This window comes from Suricata suricatta, chromosome 6, assembly GCF_006229205.1.
Source record: "Suricata suricatta isolate VVHF042 chromosome 6, meerkat_22Aug2017_6uvM2_HiC, whole genome shotgun sequence".
NCBI classification, from domain to species: domain Eukaryota; kingdom Metazoa; phylum Chordata; class Mammalia; order Carnivora; family Herpestidae; genus Suricata; species Suricata suricatta.
Window position 1 is genome coordinate 89927195 of NC_043705.1, and position 20451 is coordinate 89947645.

The 20451-nt window shown below is 47.8% G+C and overlaps 2 protein-coding genes across 2 annotated transcripts in view; one reads left to right on the plus strand and one right to left on the minus strand.

Moving 5' to 3' along the window:
* KCNIP1 (potassium voltage-gated channel interacting protein 1) overlaps window positions 1-20451 on the minus strand; it is a 342478-nt gene that overhangs the window by 306743 nt on the left and 15284 nt on the right. The gene's annotated exons all lie outside the window — the stretch shown is intronic.
* Window positions 1853-11940, plus strand: KCNMB1 (potassium calcium-activated channel subfamily M regulatory beta subunit 1). The gene is made up of 4 exons (XM_029942879.1): window positions 1853-1954; window positions 4254-4411; window positions 5850-6021; window positions 10888-11940. The coding sequence occupies exons 2-4, from the start codon at window positions 4278-4280 to the stop codon at window positions 11155-11157; spliced, it is 576 nt and encodes a 191-aa protein (XP_029798739.1). The 5' UTR covers window positions 1853-1954; window positions 4254-4277; the 3' UTR covers window positions 11158-11940.

The following is a 20451-nucleotide window of genomic DNA, read 5'->3' on the forward strand; positions in this document are numbered from 1 at the left end:
TGTCTCTCAAAAATAAATTTAAAAAATGTAAAAAAAATACAGCAGCTGGCTCTAAGGGAGGCGTCCCGAGGGGGTGCTCAGTGAGAGCTGTATCACGGTTTATGACTTAGTCCTGGAAATCCCACAGTGTCGCTTCTACCACATTTTACTGGCAAGGTGGTCACAGAGCTCTGTCAATGCTGAAGGACACAGATGCCCCTCTTGATGGAGGAGAGTTGACGTCCCATTGCAAGAAGAGCATGTGGAATGGGATGCACACTGGTGTGGCCATCTTTGGAAAACACAATCTGCCAGTCAGGAAGCTTAGGTGACCTCTTATTTTTCAAAAAGCACCAAAGGTTTTGGTACAATTTTCTCCATTCTAGAAATGGACAAAAGGAGACAAAGGTGCAAAGTAACTCGCCTTGGGCACTCTGTTTAACCTCTCTGAACCTCAGTTACCCCGTCTATAAAATGGGTAGAAAAATCTCTACCTGACTAGATTGGTATGAGCCTGCAGTGCTTACGACATTAGGGTGTTGGAGGTTGAGGCTGGGAAGGTGTTTTGTGGTTTCTAACAGCCCATGTTAATGCAGCGCACTAACCTTTATCGTTGTAGTATTGTTATTTCCTTGCCCTTCACCTGCAGCCCTGCAGCCAGCTAAGGACCTGGGTCTTTCTCCACATACAGTCGAGAGCACAGCTTGTCCCGGCATTTTGGAGGGGACTCACTTTCGTGCAGCAGAAGAGCTCATGGCCTCCTTCCTTGCCTGTTTCTATCTTCCAAAAGGACAAATACCTTGGGAAGAATGTTAATGATTGCTTATAAATTCCAATTGTGTAACCCTTAATAACTCCTTCAGTCAATTAAGCGCAGAGAGACCTTTGGTAGGAGAAAAATGGCTTCATTGCATTCGCGGTGTATTCCCGCCCAGGGAAGCAGGGGGAAGGACTGGTAGTTTTGCATTAGTTCGTGGGTCCCAGAAGGACTCTCCTGGCTCCTTGGGCCAAGGACTACCTTGGAGCATCCCTCCTCCGGGGAGTCACTCTGGGCCCTGTGTCTCTCATCGTCAAGCTACCTGCAAGGGCCAAGGCCTTAAAAGCCCCACTCACTGCTCACTTGTCGTATTGAGAGGGACAGATCTTTGCCCTTGACCCCAAACTATACTTGGACAGTCCCTGGGAGACCATCTGGCTAGGCAGGCTGTCCCTGGACCTGGCCAGCTGGGACAGCTGTGGGACTCTCACTGCTTTCAGCTTCTGCTTGGCTGGGCTTTAAAAGGTGGATTTCTCTTCCTCTGCCTCAAATCTCCATTATTTCTAACCTTCCTCATTAACCTTGAACGAAGTAAGTTTAAAAAAATCCCAATAACATAGTTGAGAAAACTGAAGTTCAGAGAATGTGCTGTGACCTGCGCAGGGTCACACCGCATTCAAGTGCCAAAGGCTCTGGGGGGCCTGGGTGCTCCTGGAACTGCCAGCCCCCTAGCAGCTGCTAAGCCCAACCCCTTGGAGCTCTAACTCCTCCTCCTTCCCTCATGTCAACAAAAGGAAAATCATTTCCCATTCCTGGCTTCTGTGCCAGACCAGAGAGACTGAGTGACAAAGAAATGGCTCTAAATGTACCGGGATGGTCTTTCCTGGCTTCTCAGTTTTGCTGTCTTTTCTTGTTCAAAAATCTGTTTTCTACAGACCCTGGAAATTGCAGGTGTGGGGGCTTGGTACCGGCTGCCGTTGTCTCTGGGGTTGGTACCTACTCTCTCGAGTTTGTGTCCCGGGGCTGTGGGCTGTGTGCTCAGACTTGACCATGTTTGGGCATGGAGGCTTGTCCCAGATGGGGACCAAAGCCCGCTTTCCCAGAGATGGGCTGGGAGCCCAAGCTCCTCGCTGCAGCTCAGGCAGCCTCTTTTGGGGTGGGGGCAGGGGGCCAGGCGAGAAGCGTCTGACTGCTGAAGACTCCAGGGCACAGGAGACTGTGAGTAGTGCGTCCAGAGCCCGTGCGGAGTGGTTTCTCCCACGACCCGTGGTTAGTGGGGAGATCGTAGGGGAGAGAGGCTGGCCGCGGACACTTCCTTCCTTAAGGGAGGTCCATCAGGATTCTGGGCTCCAGAGGGCCTGACAGTGGTGTCAACCGAGAGACTGGAACTGCTAGTGTCAGAGCCCTTGGTCTGGTGGCCTGCTGGTAGAGTGTTCCATGGCTGGATCACTCTAGTAGCTCAGTGTCCTGGCACTCAGGTCCCAGCACCTGGAGCAGCAGAGGGGAGCCACTGGGAGAGCAGGAGAGCAGGGCTGGTCCTGGCACTTGTCCCCAGGGGAGGAGTGGGACAAACATAGGCTCCGCAAGAGCACTGGGGCTTCTGCTCCAAACCTGCAGGATTCTCTTCGTTACACTCAGAGCTAATGCTTAGTGAGAGCTTGTATTGGGCCAGACACCGTGATCAATATGTGAATGTGATCAATATGTGAATGTGAATGTGGTACGTGACTTGGTCTTTGTCAGAACTCCCTGAAACAGGTACTACTATTATTGTTTTATAGTCATGTGGTTGCTAAGTGGAAAGTCAGGATCTGATCTCGGATCTGATCTCACATCTGCTGTCCTCAGAGTCCTCCCTGCCCCACACCACCAAACCCTTAAACACTATACGCTTTGTCCTTAAGGAAAAGAATGTCAACCAAAATACTAGGTCTAGAGGACCCTCCAAAATCCTACCTTCTTTTTCATTCTCCATCTTTCCTAAATTCACCCAAGACTTTGAGTGGCTTTTTCCAATGGGAGATATATCCAAAAAGTCCAGAGATATTTAGCAATTCTCAAAAGTGAGAAGTTCTTCTTGGTGTCTAACTGAAATCCCTCCTCTTGTAGCAGCAATCCATTTCTTCCTGTCCAGGCCTCACGGATATCAGCAGTTCCTACCCTTCTTCCTGTCTGAAGGCCCTCCCTGGGTTTGTTAAATCCTATCCACACTGATCACCATATCCATACCCATATCCTCACCCCATTCTTTTGTCCTGCATGGTTTTAGGAGCATTTATCACGACTCTGCAAACCTACTTACTCGGTGTGGGTAACAATCTCCCCAGAGTATTACAGACAGGTGAGGTCTGAACAGATGGCAGCTTCCAAACTTCTCTGTGATGGGGGGCCTCTCCTCACCCCTCTCTTCCACACCTCTCCTCTCCCCTTCCCTCCTCTCCCTTCTTGTCTCCTCTCCTCCTGAGTTCCCAGACCTGTCACCCAGCACCCCTCCCTTCCCAGCATCAAGAATGCCCAGGGGCTGGGAGGATACCAGAAGGCATGCAGCAGAGGGGGCAGTCCCCTGAGAGGACTGAGTAGCCTGGAAGGTAGGGGACACACCAAGGGCAGCTCTTGGAGTGCACCCCCACCTTCCAATAAAGAGTAAAGAGTTTTGTTTGGGGTACTCAGCCTACCCGCTGCCTGCTGGGGGCCCTGCTGCCCCTTCTCTGCTTGCTGCCCCCAGCCCAGCCAGTCTTGCCTGAGGACTGTTTGGTAAAATGTGAAATGCTCCAGGTTTTTCTAAGACAGGTGTCCTAGGAGAAAGTGCTTGGGTGCTCCGACCTGCTGCCTACTGTTTTCGTTGATCTCACTGTATTACTTTTCTCTTGCTGCCATAACAAATTACCACATACTTGGTGGCCCCAAACAACAGAAATCTCCTCTCAGATAGTTCTGGAAGTCCAAAGGCAGCAGGGTGTCGGTAGGGCTGCACGCTATCCAGAGGCTGAGGGGACAAGCCATTGTTCCCTGTCTCCTCTGGCTTCTCTCTTCACACTCCCTGGCATGTGGCCTCATCACTGCAGTCTGTCCTCCTTGGTCTTATCATCTTCCCCTCTTGTCCAAGGACTTTGTGATTACATTTAGGGTCTACGTGGACAGTCCAGGATGCTCTCCCCATCTCAGCATCCCTAAAGGCTTTGCCATGTAAAGTACCGGTCACAAATTCCAAGGCTGAGAATATGAACCTCCTCTCGGGAGCCGTTATTGAGCCTATCACCCACTGCATGACCTTGGACTAGTCACTCTACCTCTCTGGGCCCCAGATCCTTCCACTGTAGAAAGGGGATGACACTTGCCTCTCAGAGCTGTTGGGAGGCTTATATGAGGTCAAGAAAGCCCTCTGAAGGTGCTAAGCTCCACATAAAACTAGAGGTGATGTTGATCTTTCAGTACCCTGCCCTCTTACCGCTCCCCCCTTGTGGGGATTACCTGTTACCTGAGCTCATCTCATGTCTGTTTGGCTCTGTGGCTCCAGAAATGACCCTTGCCTGCAGTGGACATGGGGAAGAAGCTGGTGATGGCCCAGAAGCGGGGAGAGACTCGAGCCCTGTGCCTGGGCGTGGCCATGGTGGTGTGTGCTGTCATTGCCTACTATATCCTGGGCACGACCATGCTGCCCCTCTACCAGAAAAGGTACTGAACTCTCCCAGCTGTGCCCATCCCCCAGCTATTCTCCTAAGGGTTCAGTCTGCCAGGAACCCCAGCCTATTCCTACCCCTCCCCTTGCTTCATATCAGGCAGGCACTTCCCTCGGGTAAGACTCAGGCAGGCACTTCCCTCGGGTAGGGTTAACAGTCCAAGTGCAGGGAGGGTTGGCCTGACTGGACCCTGATCATCTGGGGTTCTGGGACCTGGGAGTGACAGACATAGGAGGCCCTTCTCACAAGAAACAGAAAAGGATCAGAACAAATGCTCCAGCATGAGTTTGATCCCAGAAGAAAGGAGAGTTCTAGATTTTCATAGCTCATATGCACAGTGTGACTCCCCTTCTGAAACCTCTTAGTCAGATGGGCGTCTAGCCTCCTGTTGAATATCTCAAGTGACAGGGAGCTCAGTACTGCATTGTACATAGCCTTTCATGTTGGGACTTTCCTGAGTAGGAAATGTCACATTAGGCCAAAGCCCACTGCCCTGGAGCTCTGCTCTGGAATCTCAGAGAATGTTCCATGCCCTTGCCCCCTGACAGGTCAACCACTCGAGCTTTTTAAGGAAAAGGTGTGAGGTTCCTGATCCATTCTCTATTTGGAACAAACACACTCAGTTCTCTCCACTTGTTCTGTGAGGACACGTCTCAGAGCCTCGCCTCTGGGCACACCCCAGCTGCTAACAGCCCCTCCATCTGGCGATGTGTGTCCTGCCTGATAAATGGGAGATGAGTCACAACTGGTGTGTTGATGAGCTTGTTAGCCTCTCCTGGACTTGCTCCTTTCTGACTTTCTATAACCCTGGAGTGATTCCAGGTTGGAATCTTACCCGAGGGAAGTGCCGCACAGGACCGCTGTGTGCCTCTGACGCATTATCTCCAGGTTAAGCACCCTCCCCACCAACCACCCTCCCCTGGAACAAATCGAGTCCCTTCTACATCTACTCGTTTTAGGGGAAAAGGCACAGATTCTGAAGCTACTCAGACCTCAGGTCCTGTGTGGCCTCAGAAAAGCCCCTTGACTTCTCCCCACCTCCTGCAAGGCAAGGATGGTGTGGCTAAGGGGTCTCAGGTCTGGCTGCTCTTCAGAATCAAGGCAGGGGAACTTTAAAAATGTACCAGGGCCTGGGCTCTGCCCACCTTAGACATTCTGAGTCACTTGTTCTGGGTGTGGCTTGGACATGAGAATCTGTTCAAAAGCTCCCTAGGACTTGGGGTCAGCAGCCCAGGTGAGAATCATTTATGTAGATGATATGTAAGACGCTAAAAAGCATTGATACTCTGATTCTAGGATGCTTGTGAGTGGGGTCACACTCCTTTATTGTGAGATGAAGATCCCGGCCCGAGTCTTGGTAAAGGGATTTAAATCTGGTGCTCTGTGCCACCCCAGTTCTGAGATATGTATGTGTGTGTGCATGGTCTCCCCAGCGTGTGGACCCAGGAATCCACGTGCCACCTGATTGAAACCAACATCAGGGACCAGGAGGAGCTGGAGGGCAAAAAGGTGCCCCAGTACCCATGCCTATGGGTCAATGTGTCAGCTGTGGGCCGGTGGGCCATGCTGTACCACACGGAGGACACTCGTGACCAGAACCAGCAGGTACTGACTGTGGGGTGGGGGGTGGGGGCTGGGCACATATCCCCCTACCCCTGCCAGGTGTGTGGGCCTCTTCTTACCTGGATCTGTATCCTCACTCTAGAGAGTGGAGGCTGAGAAAGCTGAGCCTGCCTGATGAGGGTCCACAGCTGGTATGAGGTCCAGCCAGACTTAGCTCTTCTGGGTTGGAGTCAGATAGACCTGGGTTGGAATCCTTACTCTGCCATTAACTGCTTTATGATCTGGGGCCCACTAAGCTCAGCTGCCACCTTTGCTGCAGTGCTTTTATGAAGACAGAGGCTGTGTAGTGTGCGGAGTTCAATGTCAGGTGGATACCAGGCACTTCTATAAGGTAAGTCAGATGAAAGACCAGAGCCAGAGCTGACTCCATGGGAAGCAACTCCTGAGGCCCAGGGCTGGAGCAATCTCTGGAAACCAGCTCTTGGGAGATTTTCACATCATTACCTCCCTGCACCCCCTACCCCCCATCCTAATCTTTTCTATAAAATACAAGTTGGTCTCATCCATTCACTCATTCACTCATTCATCCAATAGTCACTGAGCACTTCCTGTGTCAGGAGCTTTGGACACAGGAGGAGAGAGCTCATATGGGAAATAATATCTAGTGGGGAAGGGATCAGTGCCATAGAGAGGAACAGAGAGAATCATGGGGTCAAGGGCAGGAGTGACTTTTTCTAGACAACAGCTAGGGGAGGGTGTCAGGAAAGTGGGCTAGTCTTTAAAAACCAGCAGATGTTAGATACACAGAAACTTTGAGGGCAGCATGCATGGCAAGGGGAGGGCATAGAAAAGAAGGTACTAGAAGGCATGCTGCAGAAACTAACGCAGAGCTCAGGGGGGCAGGAAGATGTTGCAGAGGTGGGCTCCACACGACCCGCCTATGGAATCAGAATGGCTTTTGTTTGTGGAAGGCTTTTGTTTTTTGAGAGAAGCAAAACTTTAATGAAAAATGCTACAAGTTATGAATAATAATTAGTTCTCATATTTAAAAATTATAGAAAACATTTTACTATTTTTTTTCCTAAAAAGATAGTTTTTAAGGATATCCAAGAGAAAGAGCCAACACAACACAGTAGGGAAGGAGAAGTCAGGGCTGTGTCTGGTGCAGGACACAACACAGCCCCATTAGGGAACCGGGTAGAAGAACTTACCCTACAACACATGGAATTGGACTTTTATATTCAATAGAGATGTTTTTAAAGTTTTGAAAGTCCAGCATAAGGAAGGGAATTGGGGGAAGGGCTAAGCTTGTCTACAATCACCATTTTACCGAAAGACACACTGATTCAACCTCTTGAGAAGTGGAGGTCGATCTGCCTGAATAGCAAATAGAGCAAATGCCAAGGCAGTCCGCTCTCTCCGATTCCATCAGGACAGGTCTCTCATCAGCCTGGGCTCAGGACAGACCAGCTTCCTTTGCCTTTTGTGTCAGAAGGCCAGAGCTTTATCTGGAACAAGTTCACTCCCAATAATGCTCCATGGTGCTGATTTTAGCAGGGGGTGGGGCACAAGTGCCTCCTAGCCGATCCACCATTTCCCCTAGCATTTCCCAGAAGGCTCTACTGGTTACCAGGAATTTAAATTCAAGTAGACCATACAGAAGGGAAATGCTAATGACACCCTGGCACAGTACAAGCTGTGTGCCTGTCATCTCTGCCAAGCACTACGCAATTATGGAATTAAAATATGATCAAGCAAGCTGGCACTGCTCAACTCTGGCCAGGCATTGGAACCACTTGGGGACTTAACAAAACTGGGTTCCTGCACCAGACCAACTGATGCAGAATTTTAGGGCTCTCCAGGTGACTCTAAGGCTTAGAATTACTTCTGGGAGCAAACAGGAGTCTTTCAAGGGTCTGTGGTCCTGGGGGCATGATCAGAGTGGTCCAGAGGAGTGTAAGTTCAGTGATCAGGCAGAGAGGCTGGGGCTATGACAAGCGGCCAGGATGGAGGTTGGGCCTGCAGTAAGGAGGGCTGCTGACAGTCAGAGTTTGGTAGCTGATGGGATGGGAAGGGCAGGGTGCTGCTGGTGCACAGTGGGATTACTGACAGTGCTGGGGGTCATAGAAGTGGGTCTGGACGGTGCAAGGTAGCCAGACCTGTTCTGTGAACAAGAGCATGACTCAGCCTCACCAGATGGGGGTAAAGCCCCCTGGTCCCCCTGAATCAGCTCGTACCAGGACTTCTGCTCTTCTTTGGCATTCAGTGGCTGCTGATTTATCCCAAGAAGCAAGAAACAGATTTCTAAAGACAAACAGAAGTGATCACTAGTGTGATAGGAATTAGGAGCAGGCTGGCTTGCAGGCTGCCTACCTGACCCTGACCCTGAGGTTACCAGTTCAGAGGAGCAACAGGCCAGATCTGCCCCTATAATGAGCGGTCCACAGCACTTGAGACATGCCTCTGCCTGGATCTGTAGGTACAGTAGGCTGGTAGGCACCGGCTCTTCTGTCTTCTCTCTCCTAGCACCCAGACATCACCAGGAGAAGTGCTAAAAGCGGGCTGCTGCTCTGGTGGGACAGTGAAAGCGCCCTCTGTGGTCTTGCCAAGCAGCTGGGTTCAGCTCTGGAGTACAGGGAGCCCGTGCTCTGGGCCAGCTGGGTGTGCTCCAGATTCACATGTGAAGAGCCAGTCAAGGCTACCTTCCCCCAGCCTCACTCAGAGAAAGGGGGCTACTGGTTGGCTCTTGGTTCTCCCATGAGCCTTAGCGTGGGAAGGTCTAAGCCCTTTCCCATGATCTGTGCTGAGAACAGCAATGTCACAGGACTTGGGGGAAAGGTTGGACCTTTTCAGATCCTTCATATAACTCAGGGATAGCTGGATCCAGGGGAGGGGAGAGAGGATGCAGGTAGGCCCCAGGCCTTGAAAGTCAGTCCTGCAGAGTGAACTCCTGTCCAGTGTCTTGTCAAAATGCCCCACTGAAGGATCCAGCATGAACTCATCCTGGCAAAAGACCCAGAGGGGCCAAGGATGGGCACAAGCCTCCACCTCAGACCTTATCCATGAGTCCCTCTTTAAGAATGGAAAGAAATAACTATTGTTGCAATTCCATAGTTAAGCCCCATTATTTTTCTTATTATTTTTGATAGCATCCTCCATTTACTGAGCACTTACTATGTGCGAGGCTCTGCGCTAGGTGTTTCCATGCATCACCTCCTCTAATGTCCTCACAAACCCATTTTGCAAGACTCAGAGAGGTTGTGACACTCACCAAGGTCATACAGTTTGGACCTGATGGCTAAGTCCAGGTCTGTCTGGCTCCACAGCCACACCTTTGTTCAAAGGGGTAGGTTACCCAAGGTCATAGTCAGAGGCATAGGGGAGATGGGCGAGCTCTTCTCAGCTCAGAATTCTGAATTCACCTGCTACTGGGACCCTGCAGTGCCCAACAACTTCGACTGTCGAATTCCTTCCTTGGAGGCAGGTTTTCCCAGCCTTAGTTGCTCCCTGGCCGGCTGGGAACCCATTCCGGCAGCAGCTCCCCCACTTCCCAGGCTGTCAGAACCGAGACGCAACCATCCTCTTTACTGCTGGATGACTGCTGTCAGGGCCGGCAGCTTTGGGGACGAGGTCTCATTCACATCTAGGAAGTGACCAAGGCCTGGGGAGAAGCTGGCTCGACATTACACATTTTGATCTTGGACATGATTATACGAGGCCGGTGGTCTCAAACCTTTGTGTATGAAGGAACCCCTTGTTTTCTGGGCCCCGCCCTCAGCAATTCAGAGTCAGTAGGGAGCTACTCTCTGGCCAGGTGGTCTGCTGCAGATTCTCTGGTGGAGAAACCACCTTGCAGAACATCTCCCAGAGCCTCATGTACGTACCATTCAGACTTCAGGCACAGAATCGAGATACCCCCACGGTCTCCACTTTGTGCCCCTCTGCAGAGCTTTCTAGCTGGGCCTCACCTGACCAGGCCAGAGGCTCCTAATAACAACCACCAGTGTCAGAATTGAGTGTGTGCCACGCTCTGCCTGCACAAGCTCTTTTGAATGTACTGTCTCTTTCCTTTGATTCCCAGTGTCAAATACTGGCTTGCCAATGTCTTCTGTTTGGTTCACATAGGGCTAATCCCAGAGGGTTTTTGATTCAGATTTTTGCCAATGTTTTAAAATTGTGAGAGTTTACACTCAAATTTGGTGTTCTAGTTTTTCTTGAAATGTTGGAGGCCTGGCAACCCCCCAGGTCTTCTGGATCCTATGGCATCCATCATCCGGATGGAGTGAGGACTGCCAGTCTGGATGTTTCTAGCTCTCTTCATTTCACCAGGCCCCACTACCCCCAGACAGTTGTCCCTGGCACCAGGGCAAGTCCACTGGCACCTGTCATCTCTTCTCACCGCCCCTGCCACTTCACATGTGCATGTTACAATATAAGCCCCATGGGCGACCGCTTGTATGACTTCTGCCCTGGATCCAAATGCAGAGCCCACTCAGTCTGTGTCACTCACTGGTCAGTTAAGTCTGAAGCCCTTCTTTAATAACATCCTAGGAAGGAGATACTGCTATTGACCCATTTAAGAGATAAGATATCAAGGCTGAGAAAGGTGAGCAACTTGCCTAAGGTTCTACAGCCAACGAAAGCAGAGCCAGGACCCCAGTTGGCCTCTGCTTCCAAGTGTGTGGTATGTGCCCTGAGCAGCTCCTGGGCCACTGTCCTCCAAATGACACTGTGAAGGTGCCCTCTAGAACAAGCAGTGCACAGCCTGCCAAGCAGCAACCAGTCCCAACTCCCACCTGGGGGCCTGACTCCAAGGCCAACACTCTCCCTTACTTCATGCCAGCCCCTCATCTCGCCCAAAGAAACAGGGACCTCCCATTTCATGGGTACTCTTGCTTCCCCTCACAGTGCTCCTACATCCCAGGTAGCCTGGAAAACTACCAGGTGGCCCGGACCGATGTGGAGAAAGTCAGAACCAACTTCCACGAGCACCGGATTTTCTACTGCTTCTCAACGACTCGGGAGAATGAGACCTCTGTCCTGTACCGGCGCCTCTACGGGCCCCAGACCCTGCTCTTCTCTCTCTTCTGGCCCACCTTCCTGCTGACCGGTGGCCTCCTCATTATTGCCATGGTGAAGATCAACCAGTCCCTTTCCATCCTGGCAGCTCAGAGGTAGACCTATCCATGCCACAACGTGCTAAAGCCACAGGGGACTGGGTGGCCCCCAGGCCTCTCCCTACTTATGTATCCATGCCTTCCTCACCCCCCACTCCCCGCCTTCTCACTGTTCTGCTCCTATCTATCCCACCTTCTGCTGCATGGGTGGGCCTTGGGAAATTCCTCTGTTAAGTCATTCCCCATCTGGAACGTGCTTCTGAGAGCTCCAGGCCAGCTGGTGACAGCTTCCCATCACCTGTCCCCACCCAACTGACTCAAATCCACTTTCTACTGTACCACTGACCCCGCCCACAGACAATAATGACACTTCCCTCTGTGCCTGTGTTCTCTCCTTTGGCTCAAAGGCCCACCTTGGCCGTTCCTGGCAAGCTTCAGTTCCTTCTCTGAATTCCATAATGAAAACAACTGGCAGTTCCCACATGTACAGGTCATTTAGTATATTGCTAAGTGCTATACGCATTTTTATTCCAGTATTAACAAATATAGGCACAAACTTCCAGTTATAAAATTCTTAAGTCACCGGAGTATCATGTGCAGCATAGTGATTATAGTTAACAATTCTGTATTACATATTGGAAAGTTGCTATGAGAGTAAATCTTAAAAGTTTGTATCACAAGAAAACAATTTTGTAACTCTATATGGTGACAGATGTTAACTAGATTTATTGTGGTGATCATTTTGCAGGACATACAAATACTGCATTATTATGTTACACACCTGAAACTAATGTAATGTTACATGTCAATTATATCTCAATAAAATATACATATATATATATCAGAAGGCTATAAAGAAATATACTAAGATACATCACAATATTAACAGTGGGATTGGGATGGTGGTTAATTTTAATTTCCTTCCTCATCTCTCCTTTTATTTTTGGTACTTTTCTAAACCTTCAGCAGTAGGAAGATGTGGTTTCATTGGGTTTGCTTTTAATGAGAAGAACAATGGTAGATATTATTTTTAAAAGATTTGGAAGGGTGAGCCTCATGTCACCAAGCAGGTGGAAGTGGGATGGGGAGGGTTTAGGCTCCAATCAGAGGCAGGCTTTTGAGAACATACAATTTTAAGAGTCCTCTATGGATGGAAGGCAACCACATACATGGGGACGTATAATTTACAATGTGGGTAAGTATAAGGCACTGGCCCTGCAAGGGAAGCCTGTCTCACACTTGGAAAGGGCATAAGTGGAGGACATAAGGGCATAAGCCATCATCTCTACCATTACTACTCCAAGAAGTTTTCCTAGAGCAGTGGTTCTCAAAGTACAGTCCCTGGTCCAGTGACAACAGCATTCTGGGGAGACTTGGGAGATATCCACGTTCTCAGGCCCCAGATCCAGCCCAAGGGAGTGTGGTAGAGGGAGGTGGGGTGGTGATGGAGGAGGGGGACAGCATTCTGTGTGTTAACAATGGCTGCAGGGGCTTCTGAGGTACCCTCAAGCATGAGAACCACTGATGGAGAGAACAGATGCCCTGTCACCGGGCTTTTCAGAATGGATGGATGACTGTTTGGCAGTGCAATTCCTGAGCTGGATGTGATGTTAGGCCGGCGTCTCTGAAGTTGCTTCTGGAGCTGTGATTCTAGACAGAGCCCCAGGGTATAAATCTTGTCTCTGCCAGATTTCATCTCTCAGATTCTCAGTTGTTTCATCTTTAAAAAGTGACTCCTCCTTTTGGGTAGTTGGGAGGGCTGAATAAAGGTTTGGCACATGGTAGGTGACCAGAATGGAAGCAGTTGTTAATAACTGTAATAAGTAATAAATACTCAGAGGCTCCCTGATGCAATTATACCAAAGATAATGTTAGCTAGCATTTATTGGTCCTTATGTATTATATGCGAGGCACTGTGTTAACCAGTTTGCCTTCTAAAAATCTAGCAATGTACTGTTGAGCCAACTTCAGAAAGGAGGAGAAGCAACACAGGACAGTGGTTAATTAGGTGAACTTGCAATGTGGACGGTCTAGCTTCAAATACCCAACCCTGCCATTCACTAGCTCAGTGACTTTGGACAAATACCTCAATTTCCTCCTTTGCAAAATAGAAACTAATAATATTTCCCTTTTAGGATTGTTGGTATTAAGTTAATTATTCTATAAGCTTCCTAGAATAGTGACTGACACATGATAAGTGCTCTATAAGATATTATGAAAAACTGAAGCTCTAAGGTGTCATTGGCCAAGGTCATCCACATAGAAGGTGAGGAGCTAGGAATCAAGCCCTGGGCCATGTGGTTCCAGAGTGGACTGTCAACCATAGTACTTGAGCAGACTCAGCTGAAGGGCTGAAGGCCCCAGTCCTCCAAAGCCCCAGGGACAGGTAAGGAACAGTATTGCATCCCTGGAACCCAATGGTGCTCTCATACAAGTCAGAGATGTGAGAGGACAGCATCTGTAATCTGCGTGAACATCTCTTACTTCCAACCAGAGAGCCCTGATATACTCCATACCCTCTGGGTTCTTATCTGGGGACATTCCTTCCCAGGGGAGTACACCATTCCCCAGAGGTTCTCCCTTACGGGGTCAGGAAAGTCTCAAGAGTCCTCTGAGTCTTCTAAGAAAACCTCAGAGGCAACGTTGTATTGTGGTAATGGTACTAATGGTAAGACATTGGAGGAAATTAGACGAAGGGTACAATGGGATCTTTCTTTATTATTTCTTCCAACTGTATGGGAATCTGCAAGTATCTCAAAAATTTAAGTTTGCCATGGGGGAGGGGAAGGGGGGCAAATAGTTAGGGAGAAGGAGGGAGGCAAACCATGAGAGACTCTTGAATACTGAAAACAAACTGAGGGCTGAAGGCGGAGGGGGAAAGGAAAGGGGGTGATGGGCATGGAGGAGGGCACTTGTGGGGATGAGCACTGGATGCTGTATGGAAACCAACTTGACAATAAACTATAAAAGGAAGGAAGGAAGGAAGGAAGGAAGAAAGAAAGAAAGAAAGAAAGAAAGAAAGAAAGAAAGAAAGAAAGAAAGAAAACTTTAAGTTGATTTAAATAATAATAAGAAAAAGTCCCCACCATTAGTCGCACTTAAAAGGACTCCTTCACACATGGTTTTCGTGCATCTGCATTTGGGGCTAAAATACACAGAAACTCAAACAGCGCCTGCGAGGGGATAGGCCATGTACCTCTAGGAAAATGCCCAGCCCTCAGTGCCCCGTGCAGTGTTAATGATGACCTTCAATGGCGTAGGGCACATGCCTTCCTCCTGTCAGTAAGACTGGATTAGACCAGCCTGCTGCTGGCAGAACTCCGTGTACAGGATGAGCATGAAACAGTGGGCATTTGAGCATGATAAGTTAGACACTGAGGAAAAATGTTTTCTGGGATAATGGCTGCCTAGAAGCAGAAAGCTGTCATCAGTGTTTAATAAATCACTGCTAATGAGCATCTTGTGTTTCCACCGTTTTTGCTTTTCATCTTACAGGCCAGTGACTCACACCTGGAAAGGTTCACCTCCCTTGTTCCTTGGGACTCAGCTCACGTGGTAGGGATCAGAGACAGGGGATGGGGAGGGCAGAGATCAGCCAGTCCCAGGGCCTGCCTCCATCCTTGCCGGTCTTCCTGCCCCACCGTTACTGATGAGGTCTTCCCTCTCCACAGTGAAGAGCTGACTTACGCAAAATCAAACTCATGCAACCTGAAATATTAATAAAATCTTTCTGTGAATTATTGAAATGATTCCAGCCCCACTCCATCAACAATTTATCCAGAGTTTCTCCTAATTTTAAAACTTCTTCAAGTGAGTGAATTGTAAGTTGCATTTGTTCTATTGCTAATTGACAATAAGGGCTGAGGCATAAACATATCTCCTGTCTTTCAGAGTAGAGTCGCATTTAGAGAATTCTGAATCATATGACATGCTTGGGAATATACTGTTTGAACAAAGTGTAGCTAGCTGATACCTCACCAGTGGCTGTCTCTTCACATGGAGGGACAAGAGAAAGATTAAAGCAAGATCAGAAAGACAGGGAGGAATTCACCCTGGTCTAGTGGAGTGTTTCTCAGAGAGAAGGCTTGCAAGGTCAAAAGCGTTCACAGTGATATTCAAGTGTTCAGCTTCTTCCTAGATTTCTATAACTTTCCCTTCCCACTCACATAAAATAGATGATCCCCAGTCAACTCCCTTAAAGGATCTGGGGGATGGGAAAGCGCTGGATAGAGATGCAAAGCCAACAACTTCCAGCTGACAGGTGGACCAAGTTGGGGACTTATGGAAAGGCTTGCATCTTCTCCCTCAGTTGCCATTTTTAATCTCTTATAATCTCCATCACCCCTTCCCAAGCTCCCTATTTCCTGACATATATAAACTTAAACCAGGGACTTGCTAAGTACATGCAGCTTCAAGACATGCCTTCTCTCCCCACCCCCAGTGGGATGGTCGCACTGAGTCCTCCTGTGTCAATTCTGGAGCCCCTGGTGGTGGACTCCCATTTGATTCTTCCTGTTCAAATACAAACTCATGCTCTCTGTAGGTGAGTAGTTCCTTCAAGATCATCTAGTACTTCCCCACTTTTTATTCTGGTGCTTAGATCCTCCCTACAACATTCCTGAAGAGGAATCATTATCCTTTTGGTGAGTAACTCATTGTACCAGCAGGCAGCCATTTGGGGATATGTTTAGCAAATCCCTCCCTGTAAAGAATGTGTCATCCTTAATAGTAGGAAGAGCTAACATTTGTTGAACACTTGTAGGCCAGGAGCTGGGCTAAGCTTTTACATATATAGCTCATTTAATCCTAACAATATTCTTTAGTGTATTATTGCTATCTTCATGTCCTAAAGGAGGCAACCGAGGCACAGGGAAGGAACTGAACTTGTTGCAGATCAGAAGTTAGTAAAATGCAGAGCTAAGATTCAAACTTGGACGGTATGGCTTCAGACCTTACTCTCAAAGCTCTGTGATTCCTGCCCCACAGCCTCTGCTCCATATAATAAACAGAGAATGCCCAGCAGAGCACAGTCGGTATGGGGAATGTGCTGGATGCTTTGATATACCTTTTCACAGAGCCCAGGCTTTCAACCCCAGCTCCCTGGATTCACGCCCCTGAAGAGTGAACAAATGTAGGTTGAGGTTCAAATGTATGTGTCCAAAAAAGCCCTGCAAACTTTTGACATGGGCATCACTGAGACAGACAGGAGCCTGCCGTCAGCTACAATCTGCTTGACTCCACCGCCACCCAGCCCACAGGCCATTAAACACTGGACAGGAACCCAGGGACACCTGGGCCACAACAATCCCTGTAAGAATCACCCTATTAAAAAGCAGAATGGGAGACACACCTGGGTGCTTAGTTGGTTAAGTGTCTAACTCTTGGTTTTGGCTCAGGTCATAATCTCAGTTTTGTGGGTTCAAGCCCTGTATTGGGCTCTATGCTGACAATGCAGACCCTGAATGGGATTCTCTCTCCGCCTCCATCATTGTCCCTCCCCCACTCACACTGTCTCTGTCTCTCTCAAAAATAAATAAATAAACTTAAAAAAAAGCAGAATGGAAGAGAGGCTGGTCTGACATGACTCTTTCTCAAGGACCCCACACTTCACTCAGTGATCCCAGTTTTCCTTTTCAGTTGTTCCCAAACCATTAGCTTAATAGTCCACTCAGCCACTCCAGAATGTGTCCAAAAGTTGACAGCATGCTCATTCATACATAGCTTTAGAGACTTCTCTTGCTATCAATAATAAAAATTAGGCCATGTGACTCATCTTGATATTTGAGTAATTTTCTATGACTCTATTGACCACTCAAGTGGTCATATTCTTGGAAACCTCTTAGACATACGTGTCTTTAAACACTGTTTTATACACCCTCCATTGAAAGTCCCTGAGGCACAAGCCAGACTTTTATTGATTTGGAGCAGCCGGACCTTCTGAGCTTTTGACCTCATGTGGGCCTCCTCGCCATCTTGGATCATCACTCCCAGTTCTCAGACCTCACTCCTGTGGGGCAGATGGAACAAACCAAACAGAGGTGGGTGTTGTTTGGCCCTCTATTAGGTTATTTGTCCCAAGTAGACTCAGCTATCAGTTATTTTCACTCTTTCTCTTGAAACATGTTTGAAAAGCTTTTTTTCTCATTTTTACATTTTTGGGAGGTTAAGTTTCAGCTTCGTGTGAGCTTCTTCTGATGGCTCTGAATTATGTGTTTTATTTGTCTTTGGAGAGAGAACCTGTAGGAAAGTAAGCTCACAAAAGTGAGAGTTTGAATATGGATTTCCTGGAACCTTGGGCAGTTTATTAAATCTCCCTAGGTCCCAATGTCCTCAATTGGGAAACGAGCATAACATGGTTTATTTTATAGATGGTCCATGATGATTTGGTGCAGTATTGAATGGGGAGCACTCAGCATAGTGCCTGGTGCAGAGAAGATGCTCCTCAAATGTTTATTCTCTCTTTGAGCAACATTTCTCTTTCCTCTGATTATACAGGTGCTTCTCTGTTTGAGCCCAGAGAGCATCCTACTGACCCCTTTCCTTACTAGCAAATTCCCACTTCTCTTTCTTGTGAGTACCACGGAGGACCACCTTGCCTCTCTGCTCCTCTCAATCTATTTCTATCTGTACTCCATCTTAAACATTTCTGCCGCAAACAGACCGCCTGTCTTCACACTGAACTTTCTTGAGTCTATTTGTCTAAACTTAGCTCCTGAGGAAAAAGCAGTACCAACATGCAGGGGCCACACCTCTGCCTGGCTGAACCTCTCAATGGCTGATGGCCCAGTGTCCATGAAAGGCCACTTCCTGGGAGTACTCTCACCATTGACAACAATAGATCTGGCTGGAATACTCCTCCAAGTGTGAGGCAGGCAAATCCTTTGGCCTAGAAATCAAGCTTAATTGGAAATTAAATTGCATTTCCATGCCAACTGCAGGATGTCTATATCCACAGCTAATTTATCAAGGTGACGCCTCATCTCCAGGAAGCCCCTGGGAAGAGAGTGGCTGCATCCGCATAATTACCAGCTTGTATATGATAAGAACGTTCTTGAAAGTGCAACCTGAGCCCTTAGTGTCCCTCATTTGGGGTTTTGTGCACTTCTTGACTGCCTCATCTCTTCTGTGCCAGACGCTGTGCCAAGACCTGGAAGTATGGATGCCGGTGGGAATCGGACTGCTCTCTGGCTGCTCCAGGCCAGAGGCAGGAAGAGAATCACACAAGCAAAAGACTTCCAAGCCACAGCACTTCCTTAGTTATCCAAGGGTTGAGTTGCTCACAGAGGAATTAGGTATCATGGACATGGTCATTCAAAATCTGATTTCTATATTTAACACTGGTACTAATAGGTCACAATACTCAAGGGTGTGCCCGACTCTTCACCGAGCCCTTTGCACACATTTATTCCATTTCCAGGCAACTGAAGGACATAAATACACTATGATATTCATTATCTTCATTTTACCAACAAAGAAACTGAGACGTAGAAAGTAAGTAACTCACTTCAGGTCACTGCTGCCTACTCAGCTTATTTCATAGCAGAGCCTATTCCTTGGAGCACATTACAGTGCTCCTTCATGTCTCCCGACTTCATTTTAAAAATGTCTAACTATGAAAGAGTTGCAAAATTAGTACCAGGAGCATGTATTTGGTTCACTGATTGCTTTTAATAGTTTGCCATATTTACATTCCTTTTCTTTGTTTGTCTGTGTGTGTATGTGTGTATGTTTGTTTGTTTTTCTGAATCATTTGAGAGTAGGTTCAGGGGCAGGGCATAAAGAACATATCTGGTTTGAAAACCATGTGGGGACCAGTCTGGCTGGAGGAGAATGTGCTGGTAGATGGGGAGCCATGGTCAGATGTGGGCTGAGGCCATGGGCTGTGTGAAGTCCAGAAGTCCAGGGCACACTCCAGCATGGACAGGAAGGCCATGGTGTAGTGATAGAGAAGGCACAACATTCACCAAAGGTCTTGAGAAGAATTAAAAACCTGAAGATGTTTATTCAGCAAATGATTTCTTTATGGTCTGATTAAATATACATGTTTATTGAAGACAGTGTAGGTGACACAGATAAGTATCAGAAAGAACTTTGAAAAATAACCCTTAAGTCCAGCTAAAACCCATGCCAGTGTTTCAGTTGATTTCTTTTCTATTTTCCTTTTCTGTACACATCTCTATTCATAGATTGGAACTTCATTGCACATGCAGTTTTGTAACCCCACTTTTTTAAATCTAATATTATGTTAATAGAATTTCTGCTTATTTTTAAATAGTCCTCAAAATAATTTTTTAAGGATTTAATATTACTCCATCAGATAGATGAACCAAAATATTTTAACCCACTCTTTTTTAATTTTTTAATTTTTATTTTTTAACATTTATTTGTTTTTGAGAGAGAGAGAGAGAGAGACAGCGTGAGCAAGGGAAGGAGGGTCAGAGAGAGAGGGAGACACAGAATCTGAAGACAGGCTCCAGGCTCTGAGGTGTCAGCACAGAGCTCTGCACGGGGCTTGAACTCACAAAGTGCCAGATCATGACCTGAGCTGAAGTTGGATGCTTAACCAATTGAGCCATGCAGGCACCCCAACCCACTCTTTTTTTAAACTGAAGTTTAGATTATTTCCAGTTGTTCACTATTATAATGTGATACCATGATGAACACCCCTGTGTAATGGTCTCTGTACATATGTCTGGTGATCTGCTTAGAACAGATTTCTAGAAGTAGGGCTCCAGGGTTGAAGAGTTGGGTGGATTATCTCTTTATCTGGCTGGGTTTAGAGGGAGAAATGGGAAGAAATGCAGTTGGTGGGCAGCTGCAGCTAAGACATGAAGAAGGTTTGGACCTCAGGGATACAGCTGAGGATGCAAACAGAGTGACAGGAGGAACACTGGCAATAAATGATCAATAGGACTTAGCGAGCAGGATAACTTCAGGGTGCAAGACTGGGGACATATTAAGGGAAACAGAGAGGAATCAAGAGAGAGATGTCTGCTTTGCTTTTATGAGGGTTAAATAGAGGCCACAGGAATGCATTTAAATAGAAGAGTTTATGATCTCCTCCCTCCGTCTTTCCCTCCTTCTTTCATTCATCCATCTTTTGAGCCCCTACTCTGTACCAGGCCTTGTGCTGGATGTTGGGCATTTTTAAATAACTAAGATATGGCCTCATGTCTCCCATGAGCTCACAGTTCAGCTGGGGAGTCTCCTGCAGGCCTGGAACTTAAGAGACAAGTCAGAGAAAGGGAGAGAGACTTGGGAAGCCGTGCTAGAGAAGAAGGCACAATGTCAAGAGTGCAGGGCCACAGCTAAAGGGACGAGGGACCTTGTCCTGCCTCAGCCTAAGTCACTGTGT

Bases quoted from the DNA above. Each gene is read 5' to 3' on its own strand.
- KCNMB1 (XM_029942879.1), top strand. From the start codon at position 4,278: ATGGGGAAGAAGCTGGTGATGGCCCAGAAGCGGGGAGAGACTCGAGCC. The intron at 4,412-5,849 runs GTACTGAACTCT...TGGTCTCCCCAG, and splicing joins CTGCCCCTCTACCAGAAAAG to CGTGTGGACCCAGGAATCCA. The intron at 6,022-10,887 runs GTACTGACTGTG...TTCCCCTCACAG, and splicing joins CTCGTGACCAGAACCAGCAG to TGCTCCTACATCCCAGGTAG.